The 15619-nt window shown below is 60.4% G+C and overlaps 3 protein-coding genes across 3 annotated transcripts; 2 read left to right on the top strand and 1 right to left on the bottom strand.

The window, feature by feature from the left end:
* Positions 1-4832: 4832 nt before the first annotated feature.
* WHR41_05709 (uncharacterized protein) lies at positions 4833-5219 on the bottom strand (the record flags this gene model as incomplete). Its single annotated transcript, XM_069374314.1, has 4 exons — positions 4833-4920; positions 4986-5054; positions 5107-5147; positions 5205-5219. 4 exons carry the CDS (start codon positions 5217-5219, stop codon positions 4833-4835), a joined length of 213 nt encoding a protein of 70 aa, XP_069228491.1.
* Positions 5220-5649: 430 nt separating this feature from the next.
* WHR41_05710 (uncharacterized protein) lies at positions 5650-9159 on the top strand (the record flags this gene model as incomplete). The annotated part of the gene is made up of 1 exon (XM_069374315.1): positions 5650-9159. One exon carries the CDS (start codon positions 5650-5652, stop codon positions 9157-9159), a length of 3510 nt encoding a protein of 1169 aa, XP_069228578.1.
* A 2064-nt stretch (positions 9160-11223) lies between these two features.
* Positions 11224-15272, top strand: WHR41_05711 (uncharacterized protein; the record flags this gene model as incomplete). The annotated part of the gene is made up of 5 exons (XM_069374316.1): positions 11224-11295; positions 11356-11386; positions 11443-12015; positions 12078-14513; positions 14577-15272. 5 exons carry the CDS (start codon positions 11224-11226, stop codon positions 15206-15208), a joined length of 3744 nt encoding a protein of 1247 aa, XP_069228577.1. The 3' UTR covers positions 15209-15272.
* Positions 15273-15619: the final 347 nt, after the last annotated feature.

Raw genomic sequence — 15619 nt, forward strand, 5'->3', positions numbered from 1 at the left:
TTTCTTGCGCACGCACGGCTGGCTGAGCGGTCTGCAAACGCAACGGCGCGCTACTGTAGCCCTCTGCGGTCAGCGCTCCTAGCTTGCTTTATGCTGAGACCGAGAACGGCGGTGGGTGGCTGCGCGCCACACTGACCTACCACCAGTCACTCCACCGCCCCTCCAACGGACACACATCAGTCAACGGTCATCCCCTGCCCTGGCGCTGCGTGCGTGGGGACAAGGACGCGCTCGTCGACATGTAGTAATAATGCTGGTCATGCACGCGAGCTCACGATCGGCCGTGCCCTATAGCACGCCCGCATAGCGCTGGCTGGTAAGATCTCCCTCGCAAAAGCCTGTCTCCATACCCTGGCCCACGCTGCTTCTCCATACACGCAGTGGCCGCGGTACCGTCTGCACAGTCAGAGACGAGTACCTTTTCAGCGTGAGACAAGCGGCGTTGAGGTCCGCCGCCCGCATACCGCCTCTTCTGCGATCGCCGTTGACTGCGACTCGCAATCTGTCGCGTCTTCGCCAGGGGGAAGGCAGACCACGGCGCCGTCTGTAAACAAAGGCCAGGGGTTCGATCAAAACCCCGGCCGGACCGCTGTCGTTCTCCCAGACGTGCCACACACACCGACGACACCGTGCCACGCATGCACCTCCGAACTACGTCCACAAGCCAAACCACCTTGTCGCCGCCGTCCCCACGCTCGCGGATCACACAAGCGACAATGTGTGGCAGCTAGCACAATGGAGCGACCGAGTTTCTGCACCTCGCGAGTCGTTGGCAGACGCCCGCTCTCACAAAGCCCTGCTGCTGCGATCCGACTGGCCCGGCGAGCCGCACGCACGCTCGCGTGCCGGGCCTCGCGACTCGCCCGGCAGCCCTGATGTGCAGGAAGTGGCTCGGCGGAAGATCGCGCGCAAGACGGCAGACCCATGCAACCCACGGCGGGTGTCGCAGGTCGCGGGCGGGCGGCGCAGCCCCCAGCGCAGACTATGCCCGCTTCTGCCAATCCAAGCGAGGGCGCGGGCCCGGCGTCGCGGGCCAGACGGTGCGAATCTTGCAGCGCAACGGCGCCTGTTTCCCCAGATCTTGCAGAAATAGTCTCCACAGCGTCGGGTCGCCGCGCAGACAGCCCTGCACAAGCCTGCCCTGGCACGCCTGCTTTGGCTCCCTGCGAGGCCGCCCGTTTCTGACTACTGCGCAGCCCATCGCCCGCCGAGGCCAATCGCTGCGGTCTGGCAAGGATGCGCTTCACCTCTCGGCGCCGCGAAGACGCTGCCCACGAGTCGCCGTCGCAGGTCGGGGCAGGCCGTCGGATCGCACGTGAGCCCTCCCTCAGCAGCAGCACCTCCTCCTCTTCCTCCGTAAAACCTGCTCATCGACGAGTCAGCGCGGCGATCCTCTGGTGGTCACACGTGCAGATCAAACCTGCTAGCCCGTCGCGCGGACACGGCGCCGGTGGAAAATCTTGCTGACGTCGTCCGAAAAGCCTCGTTCGGAGAGTAGTACCTAGCGCCGCGATCCCCTTCTTCACGCGCAGCCAGCCAGCCCGCTCTGCCGACCACGCCAGGCCAACCAGGCTCTCCCGCGCCCTTGAACCTTGGGATCCCACGCTACTGTGCCTCACACTCCGCCGCCGTTGCGCATCTCGCATTCCGAGATCCTGCCACCCTGGCGACGACAGCCCGCGCCGTTTTAGCTTCAATGACGACGACCAGGGTCTGCTCTCTTGCTCGGCGATCGCAGGGATCTCATTCCAAATTTCGCCTCCAACCCATGTCGACTCGTCTCGCACCATACACAGGGGAGAGGCCGAGTGGCAGGCACACACGCACGCACGCGGAAGGCCGCCCGCGCCTCATGATCTTGAACGTGCGGCCACACGGCTACCAGCGTCGCGGATGCGTCCATCACGGTAAGTCTCGACAGATCGCCTCGATCGCGCCCGGCTTCTCGCTTGCAGAGTACGTACTCCCATGGTGGGGTGTATGTATGCACTCTATCGTACGCGCTGCACTCTATCTGACTTCCGACTCGACACCCCAGCTGCAGCTGTCGCGCCGCTGCACGCTGCCGTCCAGTCATCGATCGTTGGGTCCGCCGCACAGCATATGCGACGTCGCTTGGGGAGCGGTCCGCCCAGCCTGCCGTATGAGATCTCGAGATTTCAATCGTTCTACTGTGCAGTCTCTTTCGCGACGCGGCGCCGCTGCCCCCCTGCTCGGCCGGCCCGTGAGGGATCCTGCGTCCACTCGTGCTGGGGAGCAAAGCACGAGATCACATCTACTGTACGCATCCTGGAGTCTGCACACCCAACGCACGATGTCTCAGCGTCATCGATACGGCTAAGTACATACGTTCGTTGTTCCCTCAGATCCAGTCCCCTGACAGTATAGCACGGCACGCACGCTTCGGCGACACGAGACGACCTGGCACGCACGCCTGCTGTCTCGGGCAGCCGCAGGCAAGACCACGTTCCACTCGCACCGCATGGTTCCTATTGATGAAACCACCTGCCCAATTTCCCCATCTCATCTCATCTCATCAATCTCACTCTCCCCCTGCCCACTCAACCCCAGACAGAAAGAATCTGAATATACGCAAAATTCCTCCTCGGAGAAGGCAGCAACTCGGCATGCCGAACCGCCCAACCCAACGCCTTCCACCGTAAGCGCCCGGCCCTCCCGCGCAACCGAGTCCAGTCCACCGGTACGGTAACGGCGAAACGGCTACAGTCCCAGCGCCAGACAATTCGTCCGCCACCGGCGCTGCCTCGCGATCTCACGCATGCATGGGCTGGGAAGATATAACATGTCTCGATGCAAGTTGCATGCACGCAGACTTGCCCGCCCGACGGGTCCCGACTGCCCTCCCCTCCCTGGCCTCCTCCCTGGCGCCCACGGATCTATTTAGCCGGAGACCATGGTGTTGTTTCACTGCGGAAGTCTGCAGGTGGGAGGGAGGGGAGAGGGAGCTCGCGTGCCGTGCAGATGCTTGGATGATTGTTGTCGACCTACTACTAGTACTACTGTGCGGTCTCTACTCTCAAGAATGACAGGTCGAGCGCCGCGCTGTGCGCTGCGTCGTGCTGCCTCCCGATGCACGCGAGGGTGGGCTCGTGTTCCTGCGGGTCTGATTGATGGGATTCGCATTGCCCGCTTCGAGTCTGGCCGGTCTCGCTTGGGCGCGAGAAGGCAGGCGATTCGTTCGCTGCCGGTGCTGGTGCGAGAAGTACCGTCTGCCGTGCGCTTTTTGCCGCGCTCGTGCGTGTGACGTGTCGTCCTTTGCGAGCGCGTGGCTTGTGGGATCGAAGCCGGTGGCATTCCTCCGACATGTACCGTCTCACCTCACCTCACCTCATCTCATCCTCCATCTCGTCGGCGCCACGACAGGTACTTGCTTCGCCGGTAAGTCTCGCAAGTAAGTACGGTCATCAACCCAGCCCTCCATCGCACAAAGACCCGCTCCCGTGTGCCCTACGCCGCACATATGATGTAAGCTGTCGGCAGGCACGCACGCGTCCGTCCGTTCGTGGAACTTCACCCGTCCACGTGCAGCCCTGCGTCTTCTACCCGCCCAACCGAGCCTCGGAGCCCTACTTCGCTATAGCAGAAAGCGGCCGCGCACAGGCACACAGGCGCCTGGGGAGCGGAAGCGAGCCTGGAAGCCCTAGAGTCCTGTATCGCAAAGCGGCCGCTCACAGCATCGACAACCGTGTAGATAGATAGATATACATACACACGCGCCGAACCGAGCCCTGCCCTACGAATAAGCCCTGCGTCTCTCCGTTCTACCGCAGTCTCCAGCAAGCCAGCAGTCATCAACGCGTCCGCAGTCCGCGCCCACGTGCGCGTCCGCTGCACCTCGTAATCCGGCCACGCCCCAAAGCGTCCATTGCTACTCTTGCTGCTGTCTGCCCTTGCCGATGCCGGTGCCGGTTCGGTACCGCTCGCCACGCTGTCTGAGCAGGACGCAGACGCACGTTCTCCGACGGCGCGGTGCGGGCTGCCGCGCGTCTGTTCTGTCTTGTCTTGTCTTTTGCTGCTTGGGCGGGAGGGACTGCTGGGGTTGAGAGGGGAGCTCGCGGCGCAGGCGAGGGAGGGATGGGATGGGATGGGGGGGCTTTGGGGAGGTGGGTGGTGGAAGGGGGGGAGAGGTGGTTTGGGTACGGGTGTGAGGGAGAGGAAGCACTGGGAGGGAGGGAGGGATGGGGACTGGGGGTCGAGTAGCGAGGCTGTGGTTTGGATTGGGGTAGGCGCTCGGAAGTGGGGATGGTAGTTTCTTGTGCGGTGCGCAGGCGTGTTGAGACGTTGAAGTGACGTGTGGTGGTGTTGGTTGTGAGGGGTGGTCTGCCCCAACCCTAACCCTAGTACGATGGTTGGGGTTGGAAGGGTTGGGTGATATTTGGGGTGAATGAGCCTGACAACATGTTTTGGTTGTTTCGTTGTATTCACATGTTCATACGGTCATATCGTCTGTTTCTGGTTGTATTGTGCTGTGGTGGTTGTCCTGTAGTGAACGTGTCAGTGACCTAGCGATGGAATTCGAGAATTGCATGCAAGACATGTATGTCTATCAGCTTTAAATGGGAGACCTCACGGGCCTGTAACAACTCAGACGATCAGCTTATATTTGTAAGAACGTTCCACAGGTCCACATATCAATGCCGGGTGTCTTCCCATCCAGTCGGCACTATCACGTTGCGGTCTATGGGGCAGCAAAGGTCCAGTCCAATCATTCAATGCATATCTATCTCTCTACGTGACACTCGTGACAGCCGTCAAGTCGCCGGTACGTATGCATGCTCTTCATTCGCACATCTGCTATCTTCCAATGCTGCTTACTGGGTCTTGACCTCGCTGTCGTTCTCGACGTTGATGTGCTCGTTCGACTGCATCGTGTGGACCTTGTCGTCAGGGAATGAGGCTCTGTTGGTCGTCAGTATCCATGCTGCAAGCAGTAGGGCAGAGCTCAGGCAGAACGATTGACGTACGTGAAGCCCTTGACCAGCTTGAACTCGTGCTCGATCTTGCCGCCCTGGTCGGTGCACTGCTTCTTGGCTCTGTGGTGGGTTAGTCGATTGTTGGGTTGTAAGTGTCAAGGGGCAAACGTACGCGTCGAGCTGCTCGGCACTAGCACCCTCCTTGAGCGAGACCTGTGATACTTGGTTAGCTCAGTCGGGTCGTGGAGGGTTGGATTGATGAGCTCGTACGTTGATCTGAGGCATCTTGTTTCTGATGCTGGTGTGGATGAGGCGGCTGATTCGATGCGTTTTGGCGTTGATGATGGAGCTTTTGTTAATGGAAGTGGCTGTGAAGAGTTGTTGGGGATGTCTTCGAAGTAGAGGAAGATAACGCAAGATAGATAGGTAATAACACAACACGGCAATGCTGTCGCCTGACCTTGATGCTGTCCCACTATCTGCCCCGCCGCGCTGCGCAGTGACGTCTGCGGACCGCACGTGCTGGACTTCCAGACCCTGATCCTCGGCGAGATAAGATCAGACTCCGAGATAAGATCAGCGCTAGCCGCTTTGGAACTTTTCGCGCCAAGATTGCCCGACTTTCTCGGTCTCGCCTCTTGCCTGGTTTGCTATTGCATCTCCCACAGCGCTGCGCCAGCAACTCTGTGCCGGAGACAGACGCTTTTTCGAAACCATGGCGGGAGAGGAACAGACGCACCGGGCGCATCGCCCGGCGAAGAAAGAGAAGGCGAAGACCTCCGGACAGCCTAACCCAAAGGCTTTTGCTTTCTCTGCTCCCGGCAAACTCGCCAAAGTCGCGGCGCGCAGCGGCGATGTCAAGGAAAAGAGATTACATGTGCCTCTGGTGGATAGACTGCCGGAGGAGCAGCCGCCGCTCATTGTCGGCGTGGTCGGACCGCCGGGTGTTGGAAAGACGACTTTGATCAAGAGCTTGGTGAAGCGGTACACGAAGCAGACGATCTCGCAGCCGCAGGGCCCGATCACGATTGTTACAAGCAAGAAGAGGCGTCTGACCTTCTTCGAGGTGCCATCAGACAGCCTGGCCTCCGCGATTGACACAGCAAAGGTGGTGGACATTGTCCTCCTCATGATCGACGGAAACTTTGGCTTCGAGATGGAGACCATGGAGTTCCTGAACGTGCTCTCGAGCTCCGGCATGCCCGGCAACATCTTCGGCATCCTCACACACCTGGACCTCTTCCGCAAGCAGGACGCCCTCAAAGCGCAGAAAAAGAGGCTGAAGCACCGCTTCTGGAGCGAGCTCTACCAGGGCGCGAAGCTCTTCTACCTCTCCGGCGTGATCAACGGCCGCTACCCGGACCGCGAGATCCTCAACCTCTCGCGCTTCCTCAGCGTCATGAAGAACCCGCGCCCGCTCGTCTGGCGCAACAGCCACCCCTACGCTCTCGCCGACCGCATGCTGGACCTCACGCCGCCCACCAACATCGAAAAAGACGCCAAATGCGACCGCACGATCGCCCTGTACGGCTACCTGCGCGGCACCAACTTCCCCTCGCAGGACGCGCGCGTGCACGTCCCCGGCATCGGTGACCTGAACGTCAGCCAGATCGAGTCGCTCCCGGACCCGTGTCCCACGCCGCAGTACGAGCAGGCGCAGGAGAAGGCCGGGCTGATCAAGAAGCGCAAGCGCCTCGACCAGAAGCAGAAGGTGATCTACGCGCCCATGAGCGATGTGGGCGGTGTTTTGATGGACAAGGACGCGGTGTACATCGATGTCAAGAGCAACAATTTCGACGCGGACTCGGATGAAGAGGGCGAGAGGGGGTTTGGCGAGCAGATGATGGTTGGGTTGCAGGGAGGCAAGAAGATGCTCGGCGAGGCTGACCAGGGCATCAGCTTGTTTGGGAAGGGCGACAGGATTCAGACTGTGGAGGATGACGAGGACGATGTTCAGGACACTGGAAGGAAGGGCCGCCGCATGCCTACGCTCGCCAATGGCGAGGAGGGCGAGGAGGGTGACTCTCCTGACGACGAGGGATTCGTGAGCGCTGATTCTGACGACGACGCCGACCTCGAGCGCTTGCAGCAGGCGCCTGAGAAATTGGGTCGATCTCGCAAGGACAAGGAGAGCAAAGATAAGGAGGTCGAGGGCGATATTGCTTTTGCCGACTCGGACAGCGATCTTGGTAGTCTCTCTTCGGTCTCTGATCAAGAATTTGACGAAGGTGAAGGAGACGAGGACGAGGACTCAGAGGACTTCGACGATGAAGACGATGGCGAGATCCGATGGAAGTCACGATTGGCAGAGCAGGCGCACGCAAGACACGGCCGCAGGCAACCATACCGGGTCGCCGAGCTTGCGCGGATGATGTACGACGACATGTTGTCTGCCGCGCAGGTCATCCGCAAATGGCGAGGGGATGATTCCGAGGAGGCAGGTGGAGATGAGGGCAACGATGACGAGGACGAGCTTTTCGAGAAGAAGCGCCCCGGCCAGAGTGACGACGAGGACCGCATGATGCCACAGTTTGACCACCAGGCGCTGGAAGACAAGTGGACCAATGAGGAGAACATTGAGGCGTTGAAGCAGCGCTTTGCGGCAAGGCAGCCTACGGGCGCCAACGCGGAAGAGCTGGGCGAAGGATTTGAAGGTTTCGATGGAGATGGAGAGGGCGGCGATGACGACGAAGGCGATGGAGAGTTCGAGGACTTGGAAACGGGTGAGGTTCATGCTGGCGGCGATGGCGAGGAGCAGGAGGCTGAAGATCTTGAGGATGAGCGTGCAAAGAACGCACGCCGTAAGGAAGAGCTCAAGCTCCGTTTCGAAGAAGAGGACCGAGATGGATTCTTGAACCCGAAGAACGCGAACCGTGAGGCTAATGGTGAAGCCGCGGAGCGGGAGTTCGGAGAAGATGAGTGGTACGACGCCCAAAAGGCGCTGCTCCAAAAGCAACAAGACATCAACCGGAGAGAGTTCGAATCACTGGACGAAGCCTCAAGAGTTCGCGCTGAAGGCTACAAAGCTGGTACTTACGCGCGACTTGTGCTTCACAACGTCCCTGCCGAATTCATCGAGAACTACAACCCTCGCTACCCTCTGCTGGTTGGTGGCTTGCAGCCTACTGAAGAGCGCATGGGATTCGTGCAAGTTCGCATCAAGCGTCACAGATGGCACAAGAAGATCTTGAAGACCAACGACCCTCTGATCTTCAGTTTGGGCTGGAGGCGCTTCCAGACGACACCTGTGTACAGCATCAGCGATTCGCGAACGCGGAACCGCATGCTGAAGTACACACCAGAGCACATGCACTGCTTCGGAACCTTCTACGGCCCCCTCGCAGCGCCCAACACAGGTTTCTGCTGCGTGCAATCCTTCTCAAACAAAAACCCCGGCTTCCGCCTCGCCGCGACCGGCGTCGTCCTGAACGTCGACGAAGGCACGGAAATCGTCAAGAAGCTCAAACTCACCGGCCACCCCTACAAGATCTTCAAGAACACCGCCTTCATCAAAGACATGTTCAGCACCTCGCTCGAGATCGCCAAGTTCGAGGGCGCCTCGATCCGCACCGTCTCCGGCATCCGCGGCCAGATCAAGAAGGCGCTCAGCAAGCCCGAGGGCCACTTCCGCGCCACCTTCGAGGACAAGGTGCTCATGAGCGACATCGTCTTCCTGCGCGCCTGGTACCCCGTGCGCCCGCACCGCTTCTACAACCCCGTGACCAACCTGCTCGAGCCCGGCGCCGCCGACGACTGGGCCGGCATGCGCCTGACCGGCCAGGTGCGCGCCGACGCCAACCTGCCCACGCCCAGCGAGAAGAACTCCGCCTACAGGAACATCGAGCGCCAGCAGCGCCACTTCAACCCGCTGCGCGTGCCGCGCAAACTGCAGGCCGACCTGCCCTTCAAGTCGCAGATCGTGCAGATGAAGCCGCAGAAGAAGGAGGGCTATGCGCAGAAGCGCGCGGTCGTGGCGGGCGGCGAGGACCGCAAGGCGCGCAGGCTCATGCAGCAGGTGCAGCTGCTGCGGAACGAGAAGGTGGAGAAGAGGCGCGCGAAGCAGGAGGAGCGCAAGATGCCGTACAAGGCCAAGGTGGCGGAGAACGAGGAGATGAAGAAGGCGAGGGAGAAGAGGGAGAGGGATGAGTTTTGGCGGAGGGAGGGGAAGAAGAGGGGGAGGGAGGAGAGTGGTGGTGGGGGTGGGGGAAAGAGGGCGAAGAGGTAGATGTGGGAGGTCGGAGGGTTTTGAGGCATGTGGTGTGTAATTTGTGGTGTGTATCTCATATATGTATCCATCGGGATCAAAGGTGTTCGTCACTTCTCACGCTATCATGACGGCCTCTCAACCAGCATCACAGCACTCCTACGCACCATACGACGTACACATGGCAAGGCTAGCAATCCCCTAACCAAACCCCGGAACAACACTCCGCATTGCAGCTGTATATAACCTCAGAACACCACTGCCGTATCACCGCGAAACTCCCGCGGAGGGCCAACGTCAACACCAACATCTACCAAAAGCCCAGCCAATAGTCCAAACGGGCGGCGCCCAAAACGGTTGTTTCTGTACGTGCGTTCGTTCGCCGTTGCCCATCCCTGGATCTGCACTCGCGCTCCGGAGCTGCCAACGCTCGAACAGGACGGCGCACGAGCTGGAATGCCGATTTTGGGGGTCGGTGGGTCAGGTGGTCGTCGTACGGTCTGTTCAAGGGCTGTTTTTGTGCACAATGTACAGTCATTATTCTTCAAGTCATGAGACGCGGAGAGGTTTGGGGGAGGATAAAATGCTCGCTTGGTAGGCTACCGTGCCAGATGTCGTATTTTTAACTTTGCGGACGCGCCCGGCGTTCGAGGGCTGGGTTCGCGCGAGGGGTCTGAAACTGAGACCTGCGACTACTGAGGGTCTGGGTCCGGGGACAGGGACGGACAGACAGAGGTGTGAAAGGACAAGGCGAGACGAGGCGAGACGAGACGCGGGACGTCCCGGACACGAATGTACGAGGGATTGCCGTGCGACATCGTCTGATGGAAAGCCCTATGTACTTGACACGCGGCTTGGGGAGTGGTTATTTGCTTGGAGATTGGGAGGTGCTGGGAGGAATGCGGGCAGCCGGGTGACGTGGAGGGCGCGCGGGCGCGAGGATTCAGCCGGCGGTGGGCTGAGGATTGAGATGTACAGATGATTACCCTACTACTGTGCCAGGAGGCGGCGTTCGGCATGCCGAGCAGGATTCTGAGGCAGGTTGGTGTTTCAGGTTGGGTGGTGGTGTAGGGGCCTCGTGGGCGCGGGTGAGCGTGCGCGCAGGGATTGGGGCGAGATGCCCTCGATGGGCCACGCGGATCCGGGTGCTGCAGTGCTGCTCTCATCGCGGCGTGGTGTGATGATGGCCGCGGTGATGATAAGCTGCGTGGATGTCGCGACTGCGGAGTGGGGGATGTGTGATTGAGTGAGGCAGGGCGGAGCTAGCGGCGGGTGAAGAAAGGGGTCGTACCTGAGCATCTTCATCGCTGCGAGGGTGCAGACGGCTCACGGCCGAAGATGGCTCTGCACTCTCCGAGACGCTCCACAGTGGGCGGTGGTAGTGTTGGTAGTCTACCGGACGGCGGATGGCGCGCAAGCCTGCCGCCCGGCTGCCTGAGGATGGCGCGCACCGCTACCGCCCGGCTGCCTGAGCCCACTGCCGGCTGCGGCCAGGCGAGCCCGAGCCAGGGAGGCCGGGCGGGAGCTGCGTGGAGGATGCGGGAGGAGATGCTGCTGCCGGATGTTGGTAGAAATGTGTTGAACAATACTACCTGTCGACAGCGTTCGGAGTGGGTAGTCGCAGGTGTGCATACACTACTGAATATACTGTATTATTGTGTTACTTCTATAGATAAATACTTGTACCAACGGCTTGCGTGGCGGGCTAAGGAACAGCCTGGGGACGCTGGATCGTCGGCGCAGCAGACACCCACCGACGCCCTGCCCTCCGTCGCCCGTGGGCCGTGCCCGCATTCAGGGCTGCTGCCACTTGCGCCCTCCCGCCTCGTCTGTGCCTGTCGCTCTGCCAAAGCCATACCGCACCACCGCGCAACACAACCCTCACGTGGTGGCGCCTGCCATCTGCCCTGCACCGCAACACCCCCCCTCCTCCGCGCCCACTCCACCGCTGCACCGCCGCGACCGACCTCTCCCTGCCTGATCCTCCCCTGCATGCCCGTCTGAGGCGCGGCGTGAGGCCCCATCGCTGCCGCTGCTGCTCAAACACCTCCACCACCACCGCCGCCCACCCACACCTCACCGGCCATGGAGTCGCCCGCGCCCGAGTCGCCCATGGAGGGCGAGGACGCCATCTACCCGTGCAAGGGCTGCGGCGAGGTATGTCCTCTCTCTGCCCTTACTTCCGCCGCAATACCTCGCTGACATTGGCCTGCGCAGATCCTGGAGGAAGGAAAGGCTTTCGAGCTGGGTTCGTATCTCCACTCCCGACCGCACGCGAAAAGCCGCCATCTAACACTTCCACAGCCGGCAACAGATGGCACATTGACTGCTTCCGATGCAACACCTGCGGCACCCTGCTCGACTCCGACGCCAACCTGCTCCTCCTCGGCGACGGCTCCCTCATCTGCAACAACTGCACCTACAGCTGCAATGCCTGCGGGAACAAGATCGAGGACCTCGCCATCCTCACCGGCGACCAGGCCTTCTGCGCCAGCTGCTTCCGCTGTCGCAATTGCAAAAGGAAAATTGAGAATTTGCGTTATGCGCGCACTTCGCAGGGCATCTTTTGCATGAGCTGCCACGAGAGTCTGATGGCACGACGGCGAAAGAAAGCAAAGGGGACAAAATCAGCCACAAGCGGTACCAATGGCCCCGGGTCGACGACCACCGTGGAGAAGGCTCTGCCCTCACTGCCACCCGGAGCTGCCACCGAGAGTGCCTTCTCCCCTGAGCTTGAGACGCCGCCCGCGGAGCAGTTTTCGGCCACGCCGAGCGGTCGGCGACCTTCTGCGCAGAGGACACTGCGCTCTGAAAAGGATACCCCGGCGAGTAGCTTCAGAAGAGATGTTTCGCCTCTTTCGGACGAGGCGCGCAAAGGTGGGTTCACATGCGCTCAGTGGCTGAAACTGTTCCTGAAGACGGCTGACACACTTCCACAGATGGCCCTACCCTGCCCGCGAGTACTTACAAAGAAGGCCGCGGTTCGCGCATGTCCTCGCTCTCGGATGACGGCGAGAACGAGGGCTTCCTCCCGATGGCGTTCGACCCCAACCCCGCTCCGCGACCGTCTGTTATCCCCCGAAAACGAGTACCTAATCCCAACGACGCATCACCTGCCGAACCGCCGCCGCCGAGAGACTACTTTACTGGTAGGACGACTTCGAAACCGCACAGAGACGTTTTGCGCGAGGATCGGCCATCTTCTTCAAGATCCGTCTCCACAGAGCGCGAAGGCAGTCATGCTCCGCAGCTCTCTAGTCAAGCGAAGGGTAGTCCGCACATCGCATATCAAGAGAAGGGACGACCGCAGAAGCGCGTCACGTCTGGACAGAACACCCCGTTGTCGTCGGCTTCTCCGGCTGTGGGAGGCGCTCAACAAGAAAGGCCGGAGCGCCCGAAGATGCAGACGCTTGACACCAGCTCCTACACGCTAGGACGAAATGAGGGATTCAAGCTTCAAGACGTACCCAAAACGAAGAAGTCGCGGAGCGACTCGAGCAAGGAGAACAAATCGCCAAGCCTCGTCTCACCGATTGATGCGGACGACAAGGACCGCCATCTGGACCGGACGATATCCGCATCGCCTGTTTCTGCAGAATCGCCGCAGTCAGGCATCAATCCATTCGATGACCCTAGACGAAAGGAAGGACACCCTTCAGCTCAAGCGCCTGCGCTGTCGAGATTTCCAGACAGGCCGGCCCGTGGAGACTCGCTCGCTGCGTCCTCTTTGAAACCAAGCTCAATACGCTCCTCCCCAGAACCACCCACCCCGACCACCAATGCGACATCTCTGAAGCCATCACATGGACGCCAGGAATCTGCATCTTCAGTACCAGGCTCATTCGTTGATGCCCAGAGCACAATATCCCGCGACAACAGCCGTTCCAAGGCGATAGAGTCCCCTCCTGTTCGTAGCAGCTTTGATGCGATCCCACCGAGAGCGAGCAGCCGACCTTCTGCGCCGAGCAAATCGGTTGGCAATAATGGCGATTTCATTGCGCCGCGATTGCCTCCTCCGCCGCCTCCGGCCAGCTCGCACAGAGCACAGGAATCTATCAGCAGCATTCAAGATACGAAGTCTGACGGTCAGCTCTCTCCTGCTCTGCGAAGCGCCGGATTGCCGAAGCACAGCGCGGATGGCTCGTTTTCAATGGAGGAAGAGATGACACGGATTTTGCGAGGAGACAAGCCAAGTGGTGACCGAGGAGAGGCTTCCATGCTGCGACGGGTGTCGAATGCTGTCAAGCACGGCCGCAGCTTCAGTGACAGAGGCGTCCCCAAGAACGGCGCGCCCATAGAGCCTGCATTGACCACACCGATGATGATCAGCAGTCCGATCATGAGCTCGCCTTCTGCGAAGGAAACGCCAGAGTCCATGCGGGCGTCACTGAGGCGTGCGCAGGCGAAGATCGCCGAGCTCGAAACGCAGAACAGCGCGCTGGAGGAGAGAGTCAGCGGCTCGTCGGACATCAAGCAGGTGAACAGCGAACTGCGCGAGAAGCGCACGACGATGGCGTTCCTCGACACCCAGAGGGAGATGGTCGTTCGGGAGTTGGAGGTCATGACCGATCATCTGGGTAAGGTCAAGGACAAAAACCAGCCACTGGATCTGCCTGCGCTCAAGGATTCGATCTTCCGTGAATTGTCGGAGTCCCTGCAGAAGCTGAAGGATCATATGGGTGGCCAGATTGAAGATCTCATTCGCAAGCGTACGGAGCTTACGGACGAAATCGGCAACTTGATTCAGATGAAGGACAGAGGATTCCAGGAGTTCGAGTCGCTATCGACCAAGAACGCGCAGCTGGTGGAGATGAATAACAGCCTGCTGCAGAACATCCAGGACCTCTACAAGTCGAACCGCGGAGCTGATGGCAAGGGCGGCGCGAACGGCCTGGGCATCTACCAGCCCGGCGCAAAGGGAGAGAAGCAGGATGTGCATGAGATGCGCAACCTCAACATCGTCCACACCGACGGCTCCATGCCCCACCTTCTCCACGAGACGGAGGCGGAACCGGCAACCGTGCTGACGGCACCCCAAGTTGTCAACATACGCAAGGGGCAGCCGAAGAAATTCAATTGGCGCAAGGGAGGCGAGAAGATGGCCAAAAACGTTACAAAGGGCCTCAAGGGCGCCTTCGCGACCGACCGCGTCCAGACCAGGGAAGGTCTCGAGATCGGCACTCCCTACGGCATGACGCAGCAGGCAGTGGGAGGCGGCGAGGCGGGCTCGTTCAACGCCAAGCAAGGCGCGCCCGGCACAGGAGCAGGGTTTGGATTCTTCGGGCAGAAGAATGGAGGCTTGAAGAACGGACAGCTGGCCGGCGGCAAGAACAGCAGCAGCACGAACCTGGCGGCGCCGTCGAACGATCCTTCTGGTAAGTCAGGGACATCTCTGCCCCCTCAACGTCTCTCCGAACATGCGCTAATGTCGACTCCAGTCCTCTTCGGCACCGACCTCGAGCTCCGCTGCGAGTTCGAAAAGCGCCTCATCCCCGCCATCGTGACCCGCTGCATCGAAGAGGTCGAAGAGCGCGGCATGGACATGGAGGGCGTCTACCGCAAGTCCGGCGGCAGCGGGCAGGTGAAAGCGATCCAGGCGGGCTTCGAAAAGGAGCCCAGCAGCTACGACATCTCGGACGAGGACCTCGACATCCACGCCGTCACCAGCGCCCTCAAGCAGTACTTCCGCAAGCTGCCCACGCCCCTCATCACCTACGACGTCTACGACTCGCTGCTCGAGGCCGGCGCGCTGTCCAACATCGAGGGCAGCGAGAGCGGCCCCAACCGCGAAAAGCAAACCCTCGCCCTCCGCAGCGCCGTCAACGACTTGCCGGAGCACCACCGCAACTGCCTCGAGTTCCTCTGCCACCACCTGCGCCGCGTCATGGCGCGCCAGGACAAGAACCTCATGACCTCGCTGAACCTGGCCGTCGTCTTCGCGCCGACGATTATGCGGCCGAGCAGCATCGAGCGCGAGATGAGCGATATGCTGGCGCAGCGGACGGCGGTGCAGGCGCTGCTGGAGCTGGGGGAGGGAGTTTTCGGGGAGGAGAGTGATGAGGAGGAGTAGAGAGAGGGAGTTGCATGTTTTCTTCTTTTCCTTTTTATTTGGGTTTTGGGGCTTTTGAGCGGCATTGCGTGCGGCGGGGAGTGGCACGTGGGATTCCTCACTTTTTCCTCTTGCTTTTCTTTTTTTTTTTTCTATCTCTTCTTTTTCTTTCCGTCTCAGATGGAGATGCCCATCCGCGGCCGTTCTGCTTTTCCCTTTTCCCTTTTTTTTCTCCTCTCAGAAGCGGAGGGAGGAAGGAAAGACCCCGCGACCCGCCGCCACCACCTCTCCCCCAAAAGAGCCGGGCCACTACTGGTCGATTGTTGGATGAGATCAACGGAAGAGAATGGCGCGGCGGGCCGGGTCTGTGGTTGAAAGGACTTTTTTCTGGGGGGTTTCGGGACTGATTGATTGACTGGCTTTGTGTACGAG

The sequence above is a fragment of the Cladosporium halotolerans genome, assembly GCF_011745625.1.
Source record: "Cladosporium halotolerans strain TM138-S3 chromosome Unknown Sca19, whole genome shotgun sequence".
Classification (NCBI taxonomy): domain Eukaryota; kingdom Fungi; phylum Ascomycota; class Dothideomycetes; order Cladosporiales; family Cladosporiaceae; genus Cladosporium; species Cladosporium halotolerans.